This window comes from Ostrea edulis, chromosome 1 (genome assembly GCF_947568905.1).
Source record: "Ostrea edulis chromosome 1, xbOstEdul1.1, whole genome shotgun sequence".
Lineage (NCBI taxonomy): Eukaryota > Metazoa > Mollusca > Bivalvia > Ostreida > Ostreidae > Ostrea > Ostrea edulis.
Window position 1 is genome coordinate 17832350 of NC_079164.1, and position 23828 is coordinate 17856177.

Genomic DNA, 23828 nt, shown 5'->3' on the forward strand with positions numbered 1-23828 from the left:
CATATCTTTCATGATTAAATCACTTCTGACTTGATAAACTCTCTCAAGGTGTAGTGAGCCACCTTAAGTCGACTTTCTTGATTCTGTTTCTTAATGGTACACAATATTTGGTATGATAACACAACTTTTGTATTATAGTGTACGTGAGGAGGCAACAGCTTGTCAACAGATAAACAAGAAAGATGTGAAGTTGGATTCTTCAGGGACGAACAGATCCTATGATATCAAAATAGAAAATTTTGATATTGCATTTGGAGAAAAGTAAGAAGAAAAGAAGAAAAATTTACTGTATCATACAAATACACTACATATATTCACATGTGATAAAGTTCTGAACAGAATCAGTGAGATTAGGCTTCAAAATCAAGATAATACTAATGTATGGTCAAAATTTGAAGGTTTTGTTGTTATTTTTCATTAGTGGAGCCCTCTTCCTCCACCATTCAAAAGTAGAAAAAAACCCACTAATCTGTTATGTTGTTCTCAATAAGAATTTGGATACAGACATTTAATGTCAGACTTCAAACTGTCATGTGTATTGTACATGTACTTTGTAATATGTCCAAGACCTTGCTGGTAATAGCATGTTCACTCATATTTCGACACAAGAATTAGTGCACTTGCAACAGCTCCAAAACAGCCAAAATGCATATGCTGCTAATATACATTTAAGTACACGTACATTATTTGTAATAGAATGTAACATTTTAGTATGGTCCATTTTAAGTGTGCCCTGTAGGGCAGTTATAATTTTGTGCATGTCTTTGACTTGAGCTTTAAATTTTACATGTATTCAACAATTCATTTTTCCATTTCAGACAACTTATCTCAGGAGCATCCATCCACCTAGTATATGGGAGGAGGTATGGTTTTGTTGGAAGAAATGGACTCGGGAAGACAACATTGCTGAAGATGATCTCCAGGTAACTTATGTGGCGTTTTCTCACTTTTTTATGCATTATTGTATATTATACATGTACTATTAGTTACACAGTTAGTTAGTGACCTGATACGGAAAAATACATGGTGTGAAAAGAAAACCCGTATCGGGCGAGGCGAAGCCGAGCCCGATACGGGTTTTCTTTTCACACCATGTATTTTTCCGTATCAGGTCACTAACTGACTGTGTAACGAATTTATCACGTCGAAGACCTCTAACTGTATATGTGGGGGTCTATATCATACAACTTAGTCAAATGTCTTTCCTTTTGAAACGGCTGCAAGTCGAACCCGACGATAAATAAAATTACTCGCCCAATACGGATTTTACTCGCATGATACGGTTTTTTTCACGGCGTCATGTGACCAAGATCTGACCAATCAGATTTCAACAATTTTGTCTGAGGCGTGATAAATGTATATATCACATCTTTGAATTACATCATAATGACTTGTAGGAATTTTATAGCTATGCATGATCAATTCTTGTATGGATTACAACTTGCACTCTTTAAACCTAGGAATATCTATAAATCTTGCCATTTATCTTATCTTTGGGAAAGATGTGTTTGTCAAGGTCCTATAGAAATTCATGATATCATCATGGATTATCATTGTAAATCATGACCTCATGGATTATCATTGTAAATCATGACCTCATGGATTATCATTGTAAATCATGACCTCATGGATTATCATTGTAAATCATGACCTCCTCATGGATTATCATTGTAAATCATGACCTCCTCATGGATTATCATTGTAAATCATGACCTCCTCATGGATTATCATTTTAAATCATGATATTCTTGTGGATTATCATTGTAAATCAGATCTCATGGAATATCATTGTAAATCAGTGTTTGTTAAGGTCCTATAGAAGTTCATGATGGCCTGAAGGATTATCATTGTAAATCAGAGTAAAGACATAAGTTGTTCAGAGTATATCTATAACATCGATGAATAGATTTGATTCAAACATTGTGTACATCTTATATGAATATTGAGATCAAAGGAATTTAGTATATCCTGTAACTTTTATTTAGATGAATAATGTTGAGAATCATTTTTTTCTGATCTTCAGCTATACACCATTTCAAATATTCCCCTATATCAATAAGTCCCAATGAGACAGTTTACCTTTGTAGAGTGTTCTATACATGCAAGTGTCATTGTGGTAGAATTCTGTTGACATAGTTTACTACTGTTGTGCATATACATGTAATTCATACATAGTATGTTGTTAAATCTTCTGTCATGAATATCACATAAGAATTATAGTAATTAATCATCAAACATATTTGTAAGGTGACTAGATTACCCCTGACATATTGGTGTTCTTTCAGAGGTAACTTAATGATCCCCTCCCACATTTCCCAGCTCCACGTGGAACAGGAAGTGGACGGGGATAACACCATAGCCCTAGAGAGTGTACTGGAGTGTGACGAAGAGAGGAACTCACTCCTGAAGGAAGAGAAGGAAATTGCCCTCAGGCTGTCCTCAAGGTAGGCGTGTACCAGTCCGGCTTAAAAGGGATGTTTTCATGTGAATACACATCTATGAATGAGTAGTTTGTTACTCATGTTTTTCTTTAATGCATATATATGATATAATTGCAAAAAGCACTGATGATTTCTAATACTGTAGTTTAATTCACGTTGTTTTCTTTCCTATTTATGGAAGCCCATTGTTTGACCTCCTCTCCTGTCTTTTAGCCCTACTGGTTCTGATAACATGTTGTCTACAAGGCTGACTGAGATCTACCACCAACTGGAGGCCATCGAGGCAGACAAAGCCCCAGCCAGAGCAAGCATCATTCTTGCTGGTCTTGGATTTACACCAGCAATGCAAAAAATGCCGACCAAGTGGGTATTATGTACCAGCAATGTGTGCATTGGCTGTCACTCTTGTTTGTGTATTACAGTTCTTTATTATTCATGAATGTAAATCTTTTTCTTTTCAGGGAATTTTCCGGAGGATGGAGGATGAGACTTGCCTTAGCCAGAGCTCTATTTTCACAGTTTGTGTCATTTTCTTATCTTTTTATTATCTCACTTAGAACAGAGCTCTATTTTCACAGTTTGTGTCATTTTCTTATCTTTTTATTATCTCACTTAGAACAGTAACTTAACTTTTAATTTTTCAAAAATTTTACTTTTCCCTAAAACCGTTAGATCAATATGATAAATTTCTTTGAAAATTTTCTCAAGAAGAACTTCCCATGCCTGAATGCTTAAGAACAGGCTACAGTTTTCAGAATGAAATGCAAAGATTCTTATGTATTTGTACTGTAAATTAATCATGCTCCTAAATAGTGAGTGCATTGGGTGTTCTGAAGGAGCATTTGCATAATGAGCTCTAAAGATTGGGGCAGAGAAAATTCAAGTCTACACATGTGTTGTGTCCAATGAATTTTTCATGTTAGAAAAAAGTCTGAACAGTCCTTTTGATCTCGCAGTCACATCTTGTTGACCTGAGATTATGAACTTACATGTGTGTGGATTATCTCAATTTCATCCTAGTCTTATGATCCCCTTCACAATACAGTGCACCACATTATTCTTAATGTATAACTAAGTGCAATATCAACCATAGCTTGGGCAAGACGATACAAATGACATCACAGTCTATGTTAACGAATGATTCAGAGGTGGATCTAAATGCGGAGACTGTTTTGTGCTACAAAAAATACAAACCTCTGGTTTTACATTTAAAAAATAGCAACTGCTCATGTCAAGTTTCCCATTTTAAATCCGTGATATACCTGATGCTGTGAAATATGGTGACAGCCCACCCCCTTATCATAGCCTTGGGGATAGTTGAGCATGGCATGCACATGCAAGGTGAAAATCAACCATGCCACTTGTAACTATGATAGAGAAATTTTACTTATGTTTATGAACTGTAAGCTGGACATGATCAGCTTGAGTAATCATATTGAATGCATCACAATGTGTTTTTACCAATAAATAAAAACAAGGGAGGAAGAAGGACAGAGGTCTAACCTGCAGCAAACTTGAATTTACATTCATATACAAAATGTGATAGCTGAAATATCAGTATGATTAAAAATGATTCTGTACAATATTATGTTCTGGTTTTGGTCTATGAAAAATATGTCAATGCTGCATGGGGATATTATCTTATTTATTCTATGAAGATTTTTTTCATCCTACTGTGCGATTTTTATTACACTACAGGGTTTTCAGTGAGTTGGGTTTTTTTTGGGGGGGGGGGTGTTAATATTTTCTCTCTCACATCAACATCGTTAATCCATTTGTATATATGCTATGTCAGGTATGCATATAGAAGAGGGACCACCCCCCTTCCCTTTGAACTTGGTAGAAAATTAACTCTATATTTGTCTCATTTTATTCACTTCCAGGTGTAAAATAAAGGGGTGTGATTTTTCCTCTTTTCAGAGGAAATCCTCTGATTAGCTCAATTTTTGAAAAAATGAAACACTCAGGGTTTGATGTAAATTGACAGAAAATGATATTTTTTCAGTGTTTTCCTCCCTTTTTGACCAGTTTTTCTGATTTCTGAGGAATTCAGTCACAGGCCTGAAGATACTAAGTGTTGATTTCAAGTATAAATTTGACCTCCAGGGAAATAAATTTCATGGGGTGGAATCTCACACCCCTGGGAAAAAATTCTGGATCCTCTCATACATGTATATGATGTATGTGTACCCATGCTTGTCATAACAGTAGCATTGTCAACATATTACTTTATTTCTATGATAATTATGTCTGGTCAGATTATCAGTGAAGTGTAATTTACTTGAACATTCAACATCCTGGTGATTAAAGATTAAACTTCTCACAAATCAAAAATTATATACAGTAATGTAGGTTCGAGGTTGTGGAAGGCATGCTTTCCAGGATTTGGAGAAATACAAATGAAGATCAGATACAGTTTGTTAATTAAGCAAGCATCCTCAACGGGGTTCAATTCAAATTTCTTTTAAATGATGGCATTGGACCAGGTATAGGATAGAATTCTATGACCGAATTAAGTAATAGTCTTGAATTGAAAACCAAGGGAGTATGTGAAAAGATCTGCTTGTGATTATGTTTTGAATGGCTTGTGATTAAGTTTTGAATTAATGAAAAATCTTTTCTTTTGCAGACCAGATCTTTTGCTACTTGATGGTAAGTCACAGATTCTGTTCTTTTTTATTTTCTGAGTAGTGTATTTGTATTGAGAAGTTGAATGTTATGAATGTTTCCTTCTTACTTTCAGAACCGACAAACATGTTGGACATGAAAGCCATCATTTGGCTAGAGAATTACTTACAGGTAAAAGTCAAGGAGCAAATAGATAAAAGCTTGATATATACTGCTTAACTACAGGATCAATGCACTTTTTCTCTCTTTTTTTATTAGGTCATCTGAATTCATTCAGGTGACCTATTGCTATCTGTTTTTGTCCGTCGTCGTGCGACGTGCGTCGTGCGTTAACATTTGAACATTTTCAGCTTCTTCTCTGAAACCCCTGAACCATTTTCAACCAATTTTGGCATATAGCATCTGTGGGTGGAGGGGAACAAAAATTGTGAAATTCGTGGTCCCTGCCCCCCAGGGGCCTGAGGGGTGGGGCAAAAACCATCAAAATGAGTGTAATTTTAAAAAATCTTCTTCTTTACTCCTGGACATCAAGAAGCCAAACTGTGGGCATAATTATAATGAGCGTTGAGCCCTCTACCAAAATTGTGAAATTCATGGCCCCTGGGGCAGGGGTTCTTGTGTTAGGGTGGGGCTCTATTGGTCATATAGTGAAAATGTAGAAATTCTTTGAAAATCTTCTCTGTCTCTGGGTATTAAGTAGACAAACTAATAGCATGGTAATGATGAGCAAGGATGCCTCTTTATACCCCCCGCAACAAGTTGTGGGGGGGGGTATACTGGAATCGGGTTGTCCGTCTGTCCGTCCGTCCGTCTGTAGACGCAATGGTTTCCGGGCTCTAAAGCATTATCCTTTCCACCTACCGTCACCAAATCATATATATGGACTACCCATGGGATGAAGATGTTCCCTATCGATTTTGGGGTCAAAAGGTCAAAGGTCAAGCACACTGGACATCGAAGTAGCAATATGGTTTCCGGGCTCTAAAGTGTTATCCTTTCCACCTACAGTCACCATATCATACATATGGACTACCCATGGGATGAAGATGTTCCCTATCGATTTTGGGGTCAAAAGGTCAAAGGTCAAGCACACTGGACATTGAAGTAGCAATATGGTTTCCGGGCTCTAAAGCGTTATCCTTTCCACCTACAGTCACCATATCAAACATATGGACTACCCATGGGATGAAGATGTTGAGTTCCCTATCGATTTTGGGGTCAAAGGTCAAGCGCACTGGACATTGAAGTAGCAATATGGTTTCCGGGCTCTAAAGCGTTATCCTTTCCACCTACAGTCACCATATCATATATATGGACTACCCATGGGATGAAGATGTTCCCTATCGAGTTTGGGGTCAAAAGGTCAAAGGTCACGTGCATTGGACATTGAAGTAGCAATATGGTTTCCGGGCTCTAAAGCGTTATCCTTTCCACCTACAGTCACCATATCATACATATGGACTACCCATGGGATGAAGATGTTCCCTATCGATTTTGGGGTCAAAAGGTCAAAGGTCATGCGCACTGGACATCGAAGTAGCAACACTCAGAAAAGAGGTAGTTTATACCAATTACCAACACCCTTTGGGAGATTGGGGTAAGCGGGGGTTATTCTTAGTGAGCATTGCTCACAGTACCTCTTGTTAAAAATTGTGAAATTCATGGCCCCTGGATCAGGGGTTCTGGTGCTAGGGTGGGGCTCTATAAGTCATATAGTGAAAATGCATTATTTCTTTGAAAATCTTCTTCTCTGTCCTTGGGTATTAAGTAGACAAACCAATAGCATGGTTATGATGAGCAAGGATGCCTCTTTCAAAATTGTGAAATTCATGGCCCCTGGGTCAGGGGTTCTGGTATTAGGGTGGGGCCCTATTGATCATATAGTGAAAATGCATTTTATTTCTTTGAAAATCTTCTCCTCTGCTGCTGGGTATTAAGTAGACAAACTAATAGTATGATAATGATGATCAAGGATGCTTCTTTCAAAACTGAAATTTATGGCCCCTGGGTCAGGGGTTCTGGTGCAAAGGCGGGGCTGACCACATAGCTATTCAATGTTTCTTCCATCCAAAAGTAAAATTCTTATATTTAAACACAAACCTAATTCAAACATTGGAAGGTTGTTACATGATACTCAGGTGACCTATAAGGCCCCTGGGCCTCTTGTTGATGTTTTAACTGGAAATTGAATGATAGATATTAATGCTGAAATGCAAGAAGTGCCAGCTAAGGTTTTTTAATTTGATATTTTCAGGCATAAACTCTTTGCTCAATCATGTCTATGTGTAATCCTCACACTTGTACTATTTCAGACTTGGAAATCAACAATTCTGGTTGTGTCTCACGACCGATCCTTTTTAAACTCGGTGGCCACAGACATTTTACACTTACACAATGGTGCAATAGACAATTACCGTGGTAACTACGAGTCATTTAACAAAACTCGCGAAGAAAGGCAGAAAAGTCAACAGAAAGAGTATGAAGCTCAGAAAGAATACAGAGACCATATACAGGTTTACTTTAGAATACTTTTTAATTTCTTACAATTACTTACCAGTATATATCCTACTTCTTGATTTTAATACATGTACTAATATGCAAAGAGCTAATATCTGCAAGCGTCAAGATGCAGTACTGGTAATGTATTTAGAATGTTATGGCTTATTGTGAAGATAGTTGTTGTAGTCAGAAATTAAGATGCAAGGAACAATTTTTAGGGGATTGTAAGGTGCTGACTTGAAATACCTGATTAATTGTCCTGAGTGTATTTTACTTTGATTCCAGGTGTTTATAGATAGGTTTCAATTAATTGTCCTAATTGGCTTTGATTCCAGGTGTTTATAGATAGGTTCCGATACAATGCAAATAGGGCATCCCAAGTACAGAGCAAACTGAAGCTGTTAGAAAAACTGTAAGTTCACATCATTTAGGAATAGATTTGCCTTTTCCTAACTCTGTTCTAACATGTTATTGTACTGTGTGTTTATTATTTTCAGGCCAGAATTGAAGCCAATTGAGAAAGAAAGTAAAGTCACACTGAAGTAAGAACGCTATTACATGTATCTGTTACACTGAAGTAAGAACGTTATTACATGTATATGTTACACTGAAGTAAGAACGTTAAATATTACATGCATCTGTCACACTGAAGTAAGAACATTATTACATGTATCTGTCACACTGAAGTAAGAACATTATTACATGTATCTGTTACACTGAAGTAAGAACATTATTACATGTGTCTGTCACACTGAAGTAAGAATGTTATTACATGTATCTGTCACACTGAAGTAAGAACATTATTACATGCATCTGTTACACTGAAGTAAGAACATTATTACATGTGTCTGTCACACTGAAGTAAGAACATTATTACATGTATCTGTCACACTGAAGTAAGAACATTATTACATGTGTCTGTCACACTGAAGTAAGAATGTTATTACATGTATATGTCACACTGAAGTAAGAACGTTAAATATTACATGTATCTGTCACACTGAAGTAAGAATGTTATTACATGTATATGTTACACTGAAGTAAGAATGTTATTACATGTATATGTTACACTGAAGTAAGAACGTTATTACATGTATATGTTACACTGAAGTAAGAACGTTAAATATTACATGCATCTGTCACACTGAAGTAAGAACATTATTACATGTATCTGTCACACTGAAGTAAGAATGTTATTACATGTGTCTGTCACACTGAAGTAAGAACATTATTACATGTGTCTGTCACACTGAAGTAAGAACGTTATTACATGTGTCTGTCACACTGAAGTAAGAACGTTAAATATTACATGTATATGTCACACTGAAGTAAGAATGTTATTACATGTATCTGTCACACTGAAGTAAGAACATTATTACATGTATATGTTACACTGAAGTAAGAACATTATTACATGTATCTGTCACACTGAAGTAAGAACATTATTACATGTATCTGTCACACTGAAGTAAGAACGTTAAATATTACATGTATCTGTCACACTGAAGTAAGAACATTATTACATGTATATGTTACACTGAAGTAAGAATGTTATTACATGTATCTGTCACACTGAAGTAAGAACATTATTACATGTATCTGTCACACTGAAGTAAGAACATTATTACATGTATATGTTACACTGAAGTAAGAATGTTATTACATGTGTCTGTCACACTGAAGTAAGAATGTTATTACATGTGTCTGTCACACTGAAGTAAGAACGTTAAATATTACATGTATATGTCACACTGAAGTAAGAATGTTATTACATGTATCTGTCACACTGAAGTAAGAATGTTATTACATGTATATGTTACACTGAAGTAAGAACATTATTACATGTATCTGTCACACTGAAGTAAGAACATTATTACATGTATATGTTACACTGAAGTAAGAACATTATTACATGTATCTGTCACACTGAAGTAAGAACATTATTACATGTATATGTCACACTGAAGTAAGAATGTTATTACATGTATCTGTCACACTGAAGTAAGAACATTATTACATGTATCTGTCACACTGAAGTAAGAACATTATTACATGTATATGTCACACTGAAGTAAGAACATTATTACATGTATCTGTCACACTGAAGTAAGAACATTATTACATGTATCTGTCACACTGAAGTAAGAACATTATTACATGTATCTGTCACACTGAAGTAAGAACATTATTACATGTGTCTGTTACACTGAAGTAAGAACATTATTACATGTATCTGTTACACTGAAGTAAGAACGTTATTACATGTATATGTTACACTGAAGTAAGAACATTATTACATGTATCTGTTACACTGAAGTAAGAACGTTATTACATGTATATGTTACACTGAAGTAAGAACATTATTACATGTATCTGTTACACTGAAGTAAGAACATTATTACATGTATATGTTACACTGAAGTAAGAATGTTATTACATGTGTCTGTTACACTGAAGTAAGAATGTTATTACATGTGTCTGTTACACTGAAGTAAGAACATTATTACATGTATCTGTCACACTGAAGTAAGAATGTTATTACATGTATATGTCACACTGAAGTAAGAACATTATTACATGTATCTGTCACACTGAAGTAAGAATGTTATTACATGTATATGTCACACTGAAGTAAGAACATTATTACATGTATCTGTCACACTGAAGTAAGAACGCTATTACATGTATCTGTTACACTGAAGTAAGAACGCTATTACATGTATCTGTTACACTGAAGTAAGAACGTTAAATATTACATGTATGTCACACTGAAGTAAGAACATTATTACATGTATCTGTCACACTGAAGTAAGAACATTATTACATGTATATGTTACACTGAAGTAAGAACGTTAAATATTACATGCATCTGTCACACTGAAGTAAGAACATTATTACATGTGTCTGTCACACTGAAGTAAGAACATTATTACATGTATCTGTTACACTGAAGTAAGAACATTATTACATGTATATGTTACACTGAAGTAAGAATGTTATTACATGTGTCTGTTACACTGAAGTAAGAATGTTATTACATGTGTCTGTTACACTGAAGTAAGAACATTATTACATGTATCTGTCACACTGAAGTAAGAATGTTATTACATGTATATGTCACACTGAAGTAAGAACATTATTACATGTATCTGTCACACTGAAGTAAGAATGTTATTACATGTATCTGTTACACTGAAGTAAGAACATTATTACATGTATCTGTTACACTGAAGTAAGAACATTATTACATGTATCTGTTACACTGAAGTAAGAAAATTATTACATGTATCTGTCACACTGAAGTAAGAACATTATTACATGTATCTGTTACACTGAAGTAAGAACATTATTACATGTATCTGTCACACTGAAGTAAGAACATTATTACATGTATCTGTCACACTGAAGTAAGAACGTTATTACATGCATCTGTCACACTGAAGTAAGAACGTTAAATATTACATGTATCTGTCACACTGAAGTAAGAACATTATTACATGTATCTGTCACACTGAAGTAAGAACATTATTACATGTATCTGTCACACTGAAGTAAGAACATTATTACATGTATATGTCACACTGAAGTAAGAACATTATTACATGTATCTGTCACACTGAAGTAAGAACATTATTACATGTATCTGTCACACTGAAGTAAGAACATTATTACATGTATCTGTCACACTGAAGTAAGAACATTATTACATGTATCTGTCACACTGAAGTAAGAACATTATTACATGTATCTGTCACACTGAAGTAAGAACATTATTACATGTATCTGTCACACTGAAGTAAGAACGTTATTACATGTGTCTGTCACACTGAAGTAAGAATGTTATTACATGTATCTGTCACACTGAAGTAAGAATGTTATTACATGTATATGTTACACTGAAGTAAGAACATTATTACATGTATCTGTCACACTGAAGTAAGAACATTATTACATGTGTCTGTCACACTGAAGTAAGAACATTATTACATGTATCTGTCACACTGAAGTAAGAACATTATTACATGTATCTGTCACACTGAAGTAAGAACATTATTACATGTATCTGTCACACTGAAGTAAGAACATTATTACATGTATCTGTCACACTGTAGTAAGAATGTTATTACATGTATCTGTCACACTGAAGTAAGAATGTTATTACATGTGTCTGTCACACTGAAGTAAGAATGTTATTACATGTGTCTGTCACACTGAAGTAAGAATGTTAAATATTACATGTGTCTGTCACACTGAAGTAAGAACGTTAAATATTACATGTATCTGTCACACTGAAGTAAGAATGTTATTACATGTATCTGTCACACTGAAGTAAGAACATTATTACATGTGTCTGTCACACTGAAGTAAGAATGTTATTACATGTGTCTGTCACACTGAAGTAAGAACATTATTACATGTGTCTGTCACACTGAAGTAAGAACATTATTACATGTATCTGTCACACTGAAGTAAGAACATTATTACATGTATCTGTCACACTGAAGTAAGAACATTATTACATGTATCTGTCACACTGAAGTAAGAACATTATTACATGTATCTGTCACACTGTAGTAAGAATGTTATTACATGTATCTGTCACACTGAAGTAAGAATGCTATTACATGTATATGTTACACTGAAGTAAGAATGTTATTACATGTATCTGTCACACTGAAGTAAGAACATTATTACATGTATCTGTCACACTGTAGTAAGAATGTTATTACATGTGTCTGTCACACTGAAGTAAGAATGTTATTACATGTATCTGTCACACTGAAGTAAGAATGTTATTACATGTATCTGTCACACTGAAGTAAGAACATTATTACATGTATCTGTCACACTGAAGTAAGAACATTATTACATGTATCTGTTACACTGAAGTAAGAACATTATTACATGTATCTGTTACACTGAAGTAAGAACGTTAAATATTACATGTGTCTGTCACACTGAAGTAAGAATGTTATTACATGTATATGTCACACTGAAGTAAGAATGTTATTACATGCATCTGTCACACTGAAGTAAGAACATTATTACATGTATATGTTACACTGAAGTAAGAACATTATTACATGTATCTGTCACACTGAAGTAAGAACATTATTACATGCATATGTTACACTGAAGTAAGAATGTTATTACATGCATCTGTCACACTGAAGTAAGAACATTATTACATGTATATGTTACACTGAAGTAAGAATGTTATTACATGTATCTGTCACACTGAAGTAAGAACATTATTACATGTATCTGTTACACTGAAGTAAGAACATTATTACATGTATCTGTTACACTGAAGTAAGAACATTATTACATGTATATGTTACACTGAAGTAAGAACGTTAAATATTACATGTATCTGTCACACTGAAGTAAGAATGTTATTACATGTGTCTGTCACACTGAAGTAAGAACGTTAAATATTACATGTATATGTCACACTGAAGTAAGAATGTTATTACATGTATCTGTCACACTGAAGTAAGAATGTTATTACATGTGTCTGTCACACTGAAGTAAGAATGTTAAATATTACATGTGTCTGTCACACTGAAGTAAGAATGTTATTACATGTGTCTGTCACACTGAAGTAAGAACATTATTACATGCATCTGTCACACTGAAGTAAGAACATTATTACATGTATCTGTTACACTGAAGTAAGAACGTTATTACATGTATATGTCACACTGAAGTAAGAACGCTATTACATGTATCTGTTACACTGAAGTAAGAACGCTATTACATGTATCTGTCACACTGAAGTAAGAACAATATTACATGTATCTGTCACACTGAAGTAAGAACATTATTACATGTATCTGTCACACTGAAGTAAGAACATTATTACATGTATCTGTCACACTGAAGTAAGAACGCTATTACATGTATATGTTACACTGAAGTAAGAACATTATTACATGTGTCTGTCACACTGAAGTAAGAACAATATTACATGTATCTGTCACACTGAAGTAAGAATGTTATTACATGTGTCTGTCACACTGAAGTAAGAATGTTATTACATGTATCTGTCACACTGAAGTAAGAACATTATTACATGTATCTGTCACACTGAAGTAAGAACATTATTACATGTATCTGTCACACTGAAGTAAGAACATTATTACATGTATCTGTCACACTGAAGTAAGAACATTATTACATGTGTCTGTCACACTGAAGTAAGAATGTTATTACATGTATATGTCACACTGAAGTAAGAACGTTAAATATTACATGTATCTGTCACACTGAAGTAAGAACATTATTACATGCATCTGTCACACTGAAGTAAGAACGCTATTACATGTGTCTGTCACACTGAAGTAAGAACATTATTACATGTATCTGTCACACTGAAGTAAGAACATTATTACATGTATCTGTCACACTGAAGTAAGAACATTATTACATGTATCTGTCACACTGAAGTAAGAACATTATTACATGCATCTGTTACACTGAAGTAAGAACGTTATTACATGTGTCTGTCACACTGAAGTAAGAACATTATTACATGTATCTGTCACACTGAAGTAAGAACATTATTACATGTATCTGTCACACTGAAGTAAGAACATTATTACATGTATCTGTCACACTGAAGTAAGAACATTATTACATGTGTCTGTCACACTGAAGTAAGAATGTTATTACATGTATATGTCACACTGAAGTAAGAACGTTAAATATTACATGTATCTGTCACACTGAAGTAAGAACATTATTACATGCATCTGTCACACTGAAGTAAGAACATTATTACATGTATCTGTCACACTGAAGTAAGAACATTATTACATGTATCTGTCACACTGAAGTAAGAACATTATTACATGTATCTGTCACACTGAAGTAAGAACATTATTACATGTGTCTGTCACACTGAAGTAAGAATGTTATTACATGTATATGTCACACTGAAGTAAGAACGTTAAATATTACATGTATCTGTCACACTGAAGTAAGAACATTATTACATGCATCTGTCACACTGAAGTAAGAACGCTATTACATGTGTCTGTCACACTGAAGTAAGAACATTATTACATGTATCTGTTACACTGAAGTAAGAACGTTATTACATGTGTCTGTCACACTGAAGTAAGAATGTTATTACATGTATCTGTTACACTGAAGTAAGAACGTTATTACATGTGTCTGTCACACTGAAGTAAGAACGCTATTACATGTGTCTGTCACACTGAAGTAAGAACATTATTACATGTGTCTGTCACACTGAAGTAAGAACATTATTACATGTGTCTGTCACACTGAAGTAAGAATGTTAAATATTACATGTATCTGTCACACTGAAGTAAGAATGTTATTACATGTATATGTCACACTGAAGTAAGAACGTTAAATATTACATGTATCTGTCACACTGAAGTAAGAACATTATTACATGCATCTGTCACACTGAAGTAAGAACATTATTACATGTATCTGTCACACTGAAGTAAGAACATTATTACATGTATCTGTCACACTGAAGTAAGAACATTATTACATGTATCTGTCACACTGAAGTAAGAACATTATTACATGTGTCTGTCACACTGAAGTAAGAATGTTATTACATGTATATGTCACACTGAAGTGAGAACGTTAAATATTACATGTATCTGTCACACTGAAGTAAGAACATTATTACATGCATCTGTCACACTGAAGTAAGAACGCTATTACATGTGTCTGTCACACTGAAGTAAGAACATTATTACATGTATCTGTTACACTGAAGTAAGAACGTTATTACATGTGTCTGTCACACTGAAGTAAGAACATTATTACATGTATATGTCACACTGAAGTAAGAACATTATTACATGTATATGTTACACTGAAGTAAGAATGTTATTACATGTATCTGTTACACTGAAGTAAGAACGTTATTACATGTGTCTGTCACACTGAAGTAAGAACGCTATTACATGTGTCTGTCACACTGAAGTAAGAACATTATTACATGTATCTGTCACACTGAAGTAAGAATGTTATTACATGTGTCTGTCACACTGAAGTAAGAATGTTAAATATTACATGTGTCTGTCACACTGAAGTAAGAATGTTATTACATGTGTCTGTCACACTGAAGTAAGAACATTATTACATGTGTCTGTCACACTGAAGTAAGAATGTTATTACATGTATCTGTCACACTGAAGTAAGAATGTTATTACATGTGTCTGTCACACTGAAGTAAGAACATTATTACATGTATCTGTCACACTGAAGTAAGAATGTTATTACATGTGTCTGTCACACTGAAGTAAGAATGTTATTACATGTATCTGTCACACTGAAGTAAGAACATTATTACATGTATCTGTCACACTGAAGTAAGAATGTTATTACATGTATATGTCACACTGAAGTAAGAACATTATTACATGTATATGTCACACTGAAGTAAGAATGTTATTACATGTATATGTCACACTGAAGTAAGAACATTATTACATGTATCTGTCACACTGAAGTAAGAATGTTATTACATGTATATGTTACACTGAAGTAAGAATGTTATTACATGTATATGTTACACTGAAGTAAGAACATTATTACATGTATATGTCACACTGAAGTAAGAACATTATTACATGTATCTGTTACACTGAAGTAAGAACATTATTACATGTATATGTTACACTGAAGTAAGAATGTTATTACATGTATATGTTACACTGAAGTAAGAACATTATTACATGTATATGTCACACTGAAGTAAGAACATTATTACATGTATCTGTCACACTGAAGTAAGAATGTTATTACATGTATCTGTCACACTGAAGTAAGAATGTTATTACATGTATCTGTTACACTGAAGTAAGAATGTTATTACATGTGTCTGTCACACTGAAGTAAGAACATTATTACATGTATCTGTTACACTGAAGTAAGAACATTATTACATGTATCTGTCACACTGAAGTAAGAATGTTATTACATGTATCTGTCACACTGAAGTAAGAACATTATTACATGTATCTGTCACACTGAAGTAAGAATGTTATTACATGTGTCTGTCACACTGAAGTAAGAACATTATTACATGTATCTGTTACACTGAAGTAAGAACATTATTACATGTATCTGTTACACTGAAGTAAGAACATTATTACATGTATATGTTACACTGAAGTAAGAATGTTATTACATGTATATGTTACACTGAAGTAAGAACATTATTACATGTGTCTGTCACACTGAAGTAAGAACATTATTACATGTATCTGTCACACTGAAGTAAGAATGTTATTACATGTATCTGTCACACTGAAGTAAGAATGTTATTACATGTGTCTGTCACACTGAAGTAAGAATGTTATTACATGTATATGTTACACTGAAGTAAGAACATTATTACATGTATATGTTACACTGAAGTAAGAATGTTATTACATGTGTCTGTCACACTGAAGTAAGAACGTTAAATATTACATGTATATGTCACACTGAAGTAAGAATGTTATTACATGTATATGTTACACTGAAGTAAGAATGTTATTACATGTGTCTGTCACACTGAAGTAAGAATGTTATTACATGTATATGTTACACTGAAGTAAGAACATTATTACATGTATATGTTACACTGAAGTAAGAACATTATTACATGTATCTGTTACACTGAAGTAAGAACATTATTACATGTATATGTTACACTGAAGTAAGAACATTATTACATGTATCTGTCACACTGAAGTAAGAATGTTATTACATGTATATGTTACACTGAAGTAAGAACATTATTACATGTATCTGTCACACTGAAGTAAGAACATTATTACATGTATATGTTACACTGAAGTAAGAACATTATTACATGTATCTGTCACACTGAAGTAAGAACATTATTACATGTATATGTTACACTGAAGTAAGAACATTATTACATGTATATGTTACACTGAAGTAAGAACATTATTACATGTATCTGTCACACTGAAGTAAGAATGTTATTACATGTATATGTTACACTGAAGTAAGAACATTATTACATGTATCTGTCACACTGAAGTAAGAATGTTATTACATGTATATGTTACACTGAAGTAAGAACATTATTACATGTATATGTTACACTGAAGTAAGAACATTATTACATGTATATGTTACACTGAAGTAAGAACATTATTACATGTATCTGTCACACTGAAGTAAGAACATTATTACATGTATCTGTCACACTGAAGTAAGAACATTATTACATGTATCTGTCACACTGAAGTAAGAACATTATTACATGTATCTGTCACACTGAAGTAAGAATGTTATTACATGTATATGTTACACTGAAGTAAGAACATTATTACATGTATCTGTTACACTGAAGTAAGAACATTATTACATGTATATGTTACACTGAAGTAAGAACGTTATTACATGTATATGTTACACTGAAGTAAGAACATTATTACATGTATATGTTACACTGAAGTAAGAACATTATTACATGTATATGTTACACTGAAGTAAGAACATTATTACATGTATCTGTCACACTGAAGTAAGAACGTTATTACATGTATATGCTTATTATACACTGCACTTGTAACGTATGTCTTTACTTACAACCACTTTTAAATTGTGAAATGACAGCTGGAGACATTTTCAAGACAAGCACCGATCACAATAGCTCAGTAGTAGAGCGTTTGATTAGTGATTGGGAGGTTGTTAGTTGAAGCCCCGCTCATGCCATAGCTGCATGAAACCTTAGATGTAAATATAGGTAGTAATTGCTTCTTCACCAAACTCTCAGCATGTCGAAGTGAGTCACAGCTCTCGGATATGACCTTAAAAATGGAGGTCCTGTGTTGTGGCAGTTGTTGGCACATTAAAGAACCATCACTGCTGTGACCCTGAGCACTAAGTGTAGGTCTAAATGAAAAATGAATTGAGATGCTAGCAAAAATTAAAATGTTATAGAAAGTGTAAACTGTGACCTTTCATCTGAGAAAAATTGTTAAATTTGGAGACAAGACTAATTTAGTATCTTGGTGTCCCAAGTCCTTTGAACTAAAATCTCATTCTCTGGTGATATTTGTTGCATTGTTACAAGTTTTGCATATCTTACAAAAATATATCTATTTTCTCCCAAGTGGATATAATTTCCATTGTTTATTTCTTTTCAGATTTACTGACTGTGAATACCTACAACAGAATGTGTTACAGCTGGATGAATTAGACTTTTACTACACGAAGGAGAAACCCATATTTAAAAATATCAATCTCAACACTCAGTCTGACTCCAGGATCTGTATTGTAAGTTTAATGTATGGTCCAATCAAAAATTCAAATTTTGAATCTCAGGTTTGATGAAGAATAGGATTGTGTACATGATTTGATTGACCTAGTATATTAAAGAGACACTACAGCTCATTTTCCACATTTTAATCAAGTGGTTTTTAAAACACATTGATAAAATGATTAAAGTCTTATGAATGCATCAATTTGCTCTCAACTGTGAAGATCATCCAAAATTCAAAGATTTCTTTATACTTACTTGGACTTTTAAATGCATATTTACATCACTTGATTTTGAATGACAGCAAAGGTGTTAAATACCCCTAGGAGGTGCAAGCTTTCAAGTATAAGATTATTCCCTGCTTCTTATAATTAAGTAATTATAAATCATTATTTTAGCAGAAACCCCTCCATGTTCCTATTGACCAATGTTTTTAAACTTAACACGTGACGTGTTCAGATAAAAATGCTTTTAAAACAGTGTCTTCGCTAGTCCAAGTGGCAGGTTTACAGGGGGACCAGGACTCTCCACCCTTTTTTCGCCACAAATTGTGAGCAAAACTCCAGAATTTTTTGGCATCCAAAATGGCATAGTACTTTAGCAAATACTTGGCTTTCACATGCCCCCTTCCAAAATCCTGGATCGGCCACTGAGTCCTGCACGCGTTTCTCCGAATGCTTGGGTTTTCCAATGGCCATACTGATCCAAACGTTAATTTAGTTCACTTTTGAGTTTTATTTTATTCTATTTTTTCCTCTTTTCTCTCAGAATCTGTCGAAATTCTGGGTCTATCTGCTACACTTTCTCTCACTGGACGACATGCTGCACTGTTTACCATCTATGTGCATGTGTCTGAAGACAGAAAGAAGACTCAATGTTTTTGTATAGGCCATCAAAATTTTTTAATTTTCGCATTAAAACAAGAATTTTTAACTTTAGATAATTGTTATTTTTGCAAAGTTCATACATTCAACTATGCAACAAATTTTGAAAAAGCTGTGGGAAAATTGTCATTTCATGATTTTTGCACAAAGTGAGCTGTAGTGTCTCTTGAAAATGTTTGTAACATTCAATCTAAATTGAAGTACTGTATCCTTTCACACCTATATACTAGTATACTTTTCAGGGATACAATCAAGTCATGATGAAAGGTTGAAATAGATTCTTTAGCAGATAACACCTATATAAACTACAACTTTGGTTTGGTCTATGAAAATTGCAAGTAAATATACTTGTGAATTACGTATTTCTCATCTGATAGGTGGGAGAAAATGGTGCTGGTAAATCTACCTTGCTGAAGATCTTATTGGGAGAATTGGACCCAGTGCGGGGCTGGAGGAAAGCTAATAGGAACCTGTGTGTAGGCTACTTCAGTCAGCATCATGTGGATCAGCTGGACATGACTCTGACATCCATAGAACTGATGGCAGAACGCTACCCAGGTATAGTTAATTATCACTAGCAATATCACTAAATCTGGTTATCACAGAAGATATCGTTAAATCTGGTTATCACAGGAGATATCGTTAAATCTGGTAATCACTCGAGATATCACTAAATGTAGTTATCACTAGGAATATCACTAATTCTGATTATCACTGGAGATATCAATAAATCTCAGTATCACTCTAGATATTACTAAATCTGGATATCACTGGAAATATCACTAAATCTCTGTATCACTGGAGATATCACTAAATCTGGTTTTCGCTGGGAATATCACTGAATCTGGTTACATGTATCACAGGAGATATCATTAAAGCTGGTTATCACAGAAGATATTGCTAAATATGCATAAAGTTAGAGATTTCACTTAATCTGGTAATACTCAGTAATAGTGTGTCATCACTAGAAATATCACTGGAGATACCACTAAATCTGGTAAATTAACTACACTGTAGTTTGGTAGTTTGTAACTTCTGGAGATATCAGTAAATCTGGTTATCACTGGAGATAATGTTAGAACGTTGGAGTTTTCTCTAGAGACTGGTAATGTTGTAGAAATCTTAGATATCTCCACTTTATGCTTTGTTCCTTTAATTTGCTTTCATCAGCTCAACGTTTCAGGCCTAGTTGGATACTGACTTTGTCCCAGAAAGACAAAATCAATTGTGGGCATTCGACTATGCATTACTGACTTAAACTATACTTATGAAATGTGTAAATTTATGCTAGTTATGAAAAAGGTTGGCATAAACCAAAGGTGATATATATCTTTTGTATTGTACATGTATCATGTATTACATTGTTATTATGTATTGCATTGACAGAATGTCATAGAATATAGAAAATTTTACCTAATGTTTCATGTAATAATCATTACAGGTAAACCCACAGAGTTGTACAGGAATCGACTGGGAGCTTTTGGCGTGTCTGGGGAGCTTGCCACTCGACCAGTGTCCAGTCTGTCGGGAGGTCAGAAGAGCCGGGTGGCATTCGCTGTGATAGACATGCTGAAGTGAGTAATTTTGATAAATGTAACACACTTCTGAGAAGCTTTTTCTTTCTTTGGTTTGGAGAATTGTAAGAATACCATGGACTCTTGGGGATATTTCAATATAAGATAGACACATGCTTGAAATTTGATAGGTAAATTTTTTATGGGGATGAAGTAGAAATGTGGATATAAAACATATAACTATGTGGATTTGTATAAGATGTTACATATGCACTCTTGAATACATTACATGATTCATCGCACTTCAAATCTAGTGTAAACCACGGGCACTTGCCATGCGCACACATGGTCACAAGAAATGTGTAGGTGAGTCAAATGCCTTTGGTTTAAACCAGACACACATGGTACATGATATCAAACACTTTATCCCATGGGGATCCGGGTTAGAATTGGTCCTCAGTACCCCTTGCTTGTCAAAGGAGGCGACTAAATGGGGCGGTCCTCAGGATGAGATTGAAAAAAAAATGAGGTCCCGTGTCACAGCAGGTGCAGCACGATAAAGATCCCTTCCTGCTCAAAGGCTGTAAGCACCGAGCAAAGGCCTAAATTTTGCAGCCCTTCATCGGCAATGATGACATCTCCATATGAGTGAAAAATTCTCAAGAGGAATGTTAAACAATATAAAATGTACAATCAATCAAACACTTTATTAGGTTTAAACAACATCCATCCAGAGTATATGGTTTTATAACAGTATTCAAAGTTAGATGCAATATTGCAAAATTTCAGAATACATAACATTTAGTATTTAATAAAGTGATTGTAGTACTCATGTGTGAACTATTCATTCGTTTCAGTCCCAATTTCCTAATTCTTGATGAACCTACAAATCATCTGGACATGGAGACAATAGAGGCCTTGGGGAATGCAATAACGAAGTTCCAGGTTAGCTTTTGTTCATCTGTAAAACAGTTTCTTTATGCTCTATGCTCAAGTTTCCTTTGTAAGTACTGTAGATAAGGGTATGAATTTCCACTTCCAATTGCAAATGTTTGTGCTTCTAGCACAAGAAATTTTTGAACTGAGTTTGTGCATGTTCTGTTTACACAGGGAGGGGTAGTGTTGGTGTCGCACGATGAGCGGCTGGTGAGGATGGTTTGTAGGGAACTCTGGGTTGTAAAGGATGGCACTGTAAAGTCCCTGGATGGAGGTTTCGACGAGTACCGCAACATTGTGGAAAAAGAACTTGCCGAAAATGGAGTTTGATGACAATTTATATCTAGTCTCTATATTTATTGCTGCCCGTGTGTTGAAACTTTTAATTCAAGAACTTCAAAAGTATATGGTGTGGAAAAAAAGTACTGTTTCAACATGATGCGTTAAAAGAGTTGAAACACTCTTACATACATACTGTGAAAAATAAGACATGACTCCGTGGTTTGCCAAGTGGTCTGCAGCTTTTGGCTTTTACGTTGTCTGTGATAACCTGTACATGTTTCCTCTAGTGGAAGTAGGCTCTGTACATTTTATTGCCTGTCGTTTTAAGATAGGACACACGAGTTATTACATGATTTTTTTTTATATATTTGTGCAGTTACCCAGATTGATCATTGACGATATTGAGTTAAAAAACTGATTCAGAAGGGCATTGTTTTAGAATCATGCAAGGTAATTAATGTTTTCAGGTTTATGGATTCCCAAATTGTTTTTTTTTCTTTCAAAGATACATATTCTGAATTCTGTAAATGTGTTACAATTATGCATAATGTTAAAGACTCGCTCTTTCTATTGTTACACTGTGTACATTGGACTTGTATTACAATATCTTTAATACAGCAAAGTGAAATTTTCTTTCGTTATAGGCTAGAATATGTATATTCTATAAAATGTCTGTGAAGTACACAGGACCAAGAACATGGCCTCATGTTTTGTTTAATTAATAACAGGTGATTACATAGATTGCATGGAATCATGGATTTCACATTTTTCCATCAACATTAAATACATTTGCTACAAATCATGTTGCTAGGTGATTGAGTTTTCAATTGAAACTATTTCTATCTTGCATTTAAATGGATATGCTATTTTTTCCAAATACATGTATACGATGAACAATCAATATATGCAAATTTATCACAGTGATATTGTGTGACACATTTTCGTAGAAATGTTGGCTAAGGTACAAGAGAGGCATCTGGTGAGTTTAGGGCTCCATCTGGACTTTATTGATCATATTGTGAATTTGCAATGAAGTTCTTTATCTACTATTGACCTTGAGCAGATGGCTTGGTCATATGCAAATGTCTCTTTATTACAAAATTGTGGCCAAAATGCAAATCAGAATATTGATGGACAGACTTGGTGATTCTTGATGATCACTTATTCTATATGATCTTGACCTCAAGGTCAAAATTAAAGTTTTTTTTACAATGGATTCGTGTCCAGGCCATAACTTCTTTGTTCTTTGACATAGGCATACCATATTTGACACATGAGTGTATCACCTTGAGATGATGTGTCATGTACCTTCATGACCTCCATATGACCTTGACCTCAAGGTCAAAATTAAAGGTTTTTACAATGAATT

General features: G+C 34.1%; 1 protein-coding gene across 1 annotated transcript in view; it reads left to right on the top strand.

Annotated features, from left to right (window-relative positions):
* The window catches only part of LOC125662680 (ATP-binding cassette sub-family F member 3-like), a 35792-nt gene extending 12637 nt beyond the window's left edge, over positions 1-23155 (top strand). The window contains exons 5-19 of the mRNA XM_048894988.2: positions 139-261; positions 819-923; positions 2286-2444; positions 2655-2804; positions 2903-2959; positions 5071-5093; positions 5185-5240; positions 7382-7582; positions 7904-7980; positions 8066-8110; positions 18731-18860; positions 20105-20285; positions 21169-21301; positions 22099-22186; positions 22352-23155. Coding sequence (XP_048750945.1) covers positions 139-261; positions 819-923; positions 2286-2444; positions 2655-2804; positions 2903-2959; positions 5071-5093; positions 5185-5240; positions 7382-7582; positions 7904-7980; positions 8066-8110; positions 18731-18860; positions 20105-20285; positions 21169-21301; positions 22099-22186; positions 22352-22507 — 1684 coding nt within the window. The 3' untranslated portion in view covers positions 22508-23155. The remainder of the gene's footprint in view (positions 1-138; positions 262-818; positions 924-2285; positions 2445-2654; positions 2805-2902; positions 2960-5070; positions 5094-5184; positions 5241-7381; positions 7583-7903; positions 7981-8065; positions 8111-18730; positions 18861-20104; positions 20286-21168; positions 21302-22098; positions 22187-22351) is intronic.
* Positions 23156-23828: the final 673 nt, after the last annotated feature.